Genomic DNA, 6,449 nt, shown 5'->3' with positions numbered 1-6,449 from the left:
CCCTCCTACCTACTCTGCCATTCAATATGATCATGGCTGATCTGGCTGTATCACAGCTCCATTGTGCTCTCAGCCCCGATCACGCTTGACTTCCTTGTGCATCAAAAATCTGTCTAACTCTACCTTCAATGATCTCCAGATATCCTAAAATGCACCACACTCAATGAATTACTGTTGTTTTGTAAGCGTATGTGGCAACTAATTTGCACAGTAGATCAGATAAAGTAGCCAGCCTCAACCATTAACAGCCAGTTTTCGTGCACTTTGAAGGAAATCTTTTATCTAGACAGGTACCAGGGCTTGTTGTCTAATCTAATAGATGGTGCAATATGCCCTCAGTAACATACTGAAATATAAGCGTAAGTTATGCACTTGATGTGGAGGTCTAAACCACACGTTTCTGACTCAGACAAGAGTTCCCATCAACTGACCCAAGTTGACACTACAAGAGTGCTAAGAATGGAAAGCCACTTGTTCTGAATTCCAAAATGTATAATCACTTCTTCCTGAGTACAGTGGAATCATAGTTGCAACACAGCTTACAAATGTACGGTTAAGTTATTTTAATTTTTTTTAACCAATTCATTCATTAGAACACACAAGTGATTATTTGCATAACAGGACAATCCTAACACAGATCAACTGTTAGGGGGAGATCAAAGTATGGATGACTGTAAGGTGTTCAGGTGTCACCAGTAGTTAGACAAGACTTTTCCTTTCCGTAGCATTACGTAGCCCATGGAGAAACAGGATTTGAGGTTGGCTCATGTTGAGATCATCTCTGATGTCAATCTGGGAACTGTTTCGTGTGGAGGATTTGCTGCAGATTTTACTGAGAATCCCTCCTGTGGGAAATTGGGTTGCCTTTGGCTGAAAGAGGGAAGGTTTTCTCATACCTGCTTCCCCTTCACCTGTGGTGCTTGGCATACCTGAATTTTCATGTATGGAGTGAGGCCCAGACACACCTGTCCACCTTAGTTGTCCCTTCTCTTACTCTCTCCAGTGACACCATGCTAGGGGATACTGTTCAGAGGTATTACAACCACAGAGGAAGTGAAATGAACTCCACAACTACAGTAGCTAGAATTTTAACTGAATTATCTCTATACAATTACTCTTTATTGACTTCCTGACCTCTGTTTGGGTACAGCCTGCTGTGGCATTTCTGACATCGGGAAGTTGCCACATGGGAAGTAACAAGACAGATCTGTGCTGCATGTTGAAACAATACTGGGATTAACCCTCAACAAAAGGTTAGTGAAAAAGTTGTTTTGCAAGAATTAAAAAATTAGAAGGTTTGTAAACAAATAGACTTTGAACCATGTCACTGCTGAAGAGCTTCAAAATTTCTACAAATTCTAATGTACTTTAAAATATTTTATTGGATGCTAACTGGAGGTCAGGTTTTCAATGGTATAACTCCCATTCTTTAAAGGTGTTTCCTCACCTAAGTTGGTCCACCTGTGCCATGTGTCAGCAGCTCCTCCACAGCTGAGATTGGGAACTCTGTGATAGTAAGAGTATATTGGGCAGCGACCTATGTTCCACTATCAGCACACACTCCTGAAGCTTCAACACACTGTGCTGCCACAGTGGTGAAAATTCCCTTCCAAAGAATGGTTTCAAGACCTCCCCGGGGGCTTTGTTGCTACTTGCGTGCTTTTTAGGCAGACAGACCTAGAAGGTTCTAGGGTTGACTCCACGTCGTGGAGTTAACTGATGTTAGTTTTGGCTTTTGGGCCCTTTACATTAGAAAGGGAGGGGCTACAAAATTGTCCAGCTCTCCTGATATATGCAATGGCCCCTGTCAGGTGGCAGTTGAAAACAAGATCAGGCTTAGTTGAGATATTCGAGCTTCAGAGCCTTTGATGAGAGAAACCAGGAGAGAGAGGATTCCTGATGGCAAAAAATCCTGCTTAGCAACTTCAGCAGTGACATGACTTACAGTAGGTGCTTCTTTTCACTTGAGGACTTTTAACAGACCCAAATTCATTCTTACAAATCCTCCTTTGCTATGCTGGGTCTCTGAAATGAGCTCAGGATGTTCTGGCGTTTCTGAAACTCCACCTTCTTAACTGAGCTCATCTTGCCCTCTCCCAGCAGTTTGCCAATCCGTGTAATCTCGGAATGGACAAACGAGTCACCTTGTTCCAGAACCTTGCTCATAATTTTCTGGTACTGCTCCGCCAATTTCTGTTCAGACTCTGGCACCTCCGGCAACATGGCCTTCACCCTCTCCATGATCTTCTGGCGCTTTTCCCGGGCGCTTTCACTGCGGAACTCTGCAGCCAGCAAGTCAAATTCCTCCAGGCAGCCCAGCATCCCCACCCACACACCTTTATTCTTCAGCCACTGCTGAATGGCGTCCTCTTTGATCTCTCCGGTGTACCGGACTGGATTCTCCAAATCCCCATTAGTGAATAACAAATAGGCAGGATAGTCATCCTTTTCCACTTTGTATTTCATGCCAAGTTCGGAATTTTCCTTTTCACCATAATCTGTTTAAAAGTGTAAAAAAAAACTCCAGTCAAATCATTTTGCATGACATAGAAAAATGATGTTTTAAACATATAGTTAAACTCAATGCGTTTCTGTCTCTTCCCCCCCCCCCCGCCCCTCACAATGCCCCCACTTCCCTGGGGATCTCTAGTTTGGAAAAATGAAGCTTCCTAAATAAACATTGACCAATTCTCTCCCAACCCTACAACACTTCAAAAATGACTACAGTTCAAAAGTACTTGATTGCTGTAACGTGCTTTGGGATGTCCTCAGCATATAAAAAGTGTTTATATCAATACAAGTTTTTTATTTCCTCTTTTCCTTTACCAGGCACATCCCCTTCATTTCTCATCATCTCTGCCAAAAGGGGTGGCGATAGACACTCATTAATTATTTTGTGTGAATCTGTTTCTTAGCTCAGGATGTGCTACCTGGCACAGGCTCCTGGCTGTGCAGTCCCTGCTCAACTGTTTCTGTGCAAACACGACACATTAAATCTTAATGTGGATTTTGTGTTAAACACGGTTTCGGCTGTGATTGGAATTACATCGTTTGTTTTGGGAACTAAACAATACGCGACAAAGCGCTTGGAGAAGACGACAGGAATCAAGTAAGTGACAAAAATGCCGACCACAATGTTTTATCCTTTGCTTGAACTTGGACAAATAACTCAGTTCCTACCTGATATTCCCACCTCAGCCACCAAGAGCTCCTTGCTGGAAGCAGAGTTTTCCGCTAATTTCTTAAACTCATCCTGTTTCTCTCCATATGGATACTGCGTGTCGATCTTTACCAGGACATACTTCTGTTTGGGAATAACCTGCAGGGAATATTGAAACCTTAGGTGCTGCTTCACAAATTGGGATTCCACAATCCTCATATCATAGATCCAACTCACCTGAGATTCCCTTTAACTATACAGAGGAGGTGATGGCCTAGTGGTGTTATCACCAGACTATTAATTCAGAAACTAAGCTAATGTTCCAGGTTCAAATCCCACCATGGTAAATGGTGGAATTTGAATTCAATTTTTTTTAAATCTGGAATTAAGAATCCACTGATGACCATGAAACCATTGTCGATTGTTGGAAAAAACCCACCTAGTTCACTAATGTCCTTTAGGGAAGGAAATCTGCCGTTCTTACCTGGTCTGGCCTACATGGGATGGGCAATAAATCCTGGCCAGCCAGTGACACCCATGTCCCATGAAAAAATAAAAAACAATCTGTTTACTATCAGCAGAAAGGTTGGAGACTAGAAGCATTAATTCTGTTTCTCTCATCACAGATTCTGCCAGACTTGCTGAGTAATTTTTTGACCATTTACTATACTGTATATTTGGTTTGTAATTTAATAAAGCTCTTTTTGTGAAGCAAGTTTCTGTTTGAAAATTCAATGTGCAATATTTCCGAGATGCAACCCACAATGCCTTATCTCTGATGTGTTTTAAGTATGGAATTTCTTTGCCAGTCTTTGCTCGAAGTAGTTCATGGTGTGTAGCATTTTGAGACAAGTTTGAGTGTGAGAAGGTGCTCTGTAAATCAGACAATTTATCTCCATTCTTTTCCTGTTACACACTTTGAACTTTAGAATCTTACACGTGAGCTGTAACCGATGAGGATGTTTCTGTGGTGGTTCCTGTTTTTAAAAAAAATAACCCTTGTAATTAGATGTTTTGTCCAGACATGACTGAGTTCTAGCACATTCTGCAAGCTCGTGCTGCCCTGACCTCGTTAGTGATAAATGAGCTGGAGAGAAAAGAAGAGGGGAAAGGAGGGTGGAGGAGGAGAGGTAAAGGAGGGGAAAGGAGGATGGAGAAGGGGGAGGAGGAGGAGAAAGGGGAGAGGAGGAGGGAGATGTGTTGGGGGGAATGGGGAGCTGGGTCGGGGGGGGGGAAGGGGAGCTGGGTCGGGGGGAGGAAGTGAAACACGCGTGTTGAGAGGATTGGTGCGCAGATGTCGGCGCTGTTTTGCTGTCAGTTTCCTATTGGAGGAACGCAGCCTGGCAGTTCAAAAGGAAATCCTCTGTTAACTATTTTATTGACGGACTGGCTTCAAAAATATTGTATAGAAATCCGGAAGGAGCTTCTAATGGAGCCTTCCACCCAGATAAACTCAGATAAATAAGCTCAGATAGACACGCTGATACAGATTGAAATGGATACATCGGGTTGACACAGACTCGCTGCGTTGAAACAATGGAGCAATGTTGCAAACTCCTCATGTCGCCTTTCGTGTTCCCGTTAAATAGATTTGATCTAGAAAATCCCATCCAGCCTTTACTCATCCATTTCCAGAATAAATTTCCGAAATTATTTCTTCCCGTTATAACTCCGAGCACCGGTCAGGATTAGTATTCTCTGAACGGTTTTTCATCCCAAACTATATCCTGCCACTTCAATGTTTTTCAATAAAAATGCATTGCCTGCGATTGCCGGAACATGAATATTGATGGATTTGTACCTTCCCTTGCTGCTGGATATTGCACCTGTTCCAATGTCACAGCAGTGTCCATATTGCCAAATGTATCTTCTGTGCAGCACTCGGGAAGTTCACGTCGGGCAGACGCGCGTTTGTGCATCAAATGAGCAGCAATCATTAATATAAAGAGAGCATTTCCAGGGTGCACTCACCTTGTAAAAAGTGACGGTGTCTAGAGGGAGGGAACCGACTGTGTGCAGGGCTCCGGTGGGAATAAAAAGGTGCAAAAATGCCGCGGTCAGGAAGAGCAGGAAGGAGCTGCCGTTTGCTGCCATGGTTTTACTGTGTCTCAGATCAGCAGCATGTGATCTCCACGGCTGGTAGCTTCATGCAAATTACTACAGTGCCAGCCCTCTGGTTGTGACAAGTATTAATATTACAAATGCAAACGCCTGGTTCTGTCGCCAGAAGGGCAAAACTGGGGTTTTAGGACAAATGCAAATATGCAACGAGTCATTTTATTATTGAGGGTTGTTTTAAAGTATTTTTAAGGCGCGGTGGTTAGGATCTGGAATGCATTGCCTGACAAGTATGGGATGGGGGAATGTTCAGTTGTGGCTTTGCAAAGCGCCTGCAATGCTTCTGCCTGTTTTGTTTCCCTGAATCCATGATTTTTCATAGAATCTACATCTGCCATTAATTGCTCGCCCACCCCGTGTTCCCAGCTTTCCTCTGTATTAACTAACCCGGCCATGTTGGTATCGTTTACAGCCTTTGAGATGAAACTGGTGACGCCTTCCTAGATATTTAAGAACGTTTTGAAGAATATATAACCCGTTACCAAGCCTTGCAGGACTCCATTCTCTCCACCCCTTCATACAGGATTTCACGAAGACCTTCCGCCCTGTCATAATTCAATCCATCTCAATAGCAATATCATGCCTAATAATTTTCTGCTAGCGTCTATAAAACACTGTGCCAGGAGCAATGTTGAAATCCAAGTCTACAACATGGACAATCTCACTGCTTTAGTTATTTAAAGAAAAATTCTGGCATGATTTTCCTTTCACAAATCCATGATGATCCTTAAACAATTAGAAAATATGATGTTAAATGTCTCACTATAATGTCCTTGGTAACAGATTCGAGGATTTTTTTCATTCTGATGTAAAACGAAGAGATTTTTGATTAAAACAAGTGAAATGCTGCAAATGTTGGAAATCTTGAAATAAAATCAGAAAGTGCTGGACAAACTCTGCCAGCCTGGCAGCATCTGCAAAAAAAGCAGACCTGAAATGGTAACTCTGGGTGAAATCTTACCAAGAAAATGGCAGCATGTTTCTCTCCAGATCTTACGACACTGTGCCAAAAAAATCAAGGAGTGGGGGCATGTTTCATGCCATCATGCAGAGGGCAAGTCCTCAACAGGCCGGCAAAACCCAACTGCTCAGAGATCGGGGCACCATCTTTAAAGGGAAATCGTATAAGCACCCCATTCCTAATTAATATCTGGAAGCTCCGTCTAAAACA

General features: G+C 42.8%; 1 protein-coding gene across 1 annotated transcript; it reads right to left on the bottom strand.

Annotated features, from left to right (window-relative positions):
- Positions 1–478: 478 nt before the first annotated feature.
- On the bottom strand, positions 479–5,279 carry LOC144502918 (endoplasmic reticulum resident protein 29-like). The gene is made up of 3 exons (XM_078227335.1): positions 5,132–5,279; positions 3,181–3,319; positions 479–2,498 (listed from the first exon to the last, which is right to left on the bottom strand). Exons 1-3 carry the CDS (start codon positions 5,252–5,254, stop codon positions 1,996–1,998), a joined length of 765 nt encoding a protein of 254 aa, XP_078083461.1. The 5' UTR covers positions 5,255–5,279; the 3' UTR covers positions 479–1,995.
- Positions 5,280–6,449: the final 1,170 nt, after the last annotated feature.

The sequence above is a fragment of the Mustelus asterias genome, chromosome 13 (assembly GCF_964213995.1).
Source record: "Mustelus asterias chromosome 13, sMusAst1.hap1.1, whole genome shotgun sequence".
NCBI classification, from domain to species: domain Eukaryota; kingdom Metazoa; phylum Chordata; class Chondrichthyes; order Carcharhiniformes; family Triakidae; genus Mustelus; species Mustelus asterias.
The sequence above is the reverse complement of the archived record's forward strand: the minus strand, read 5'-3'. Positions and strand labels throughout refer to the sequence as shown.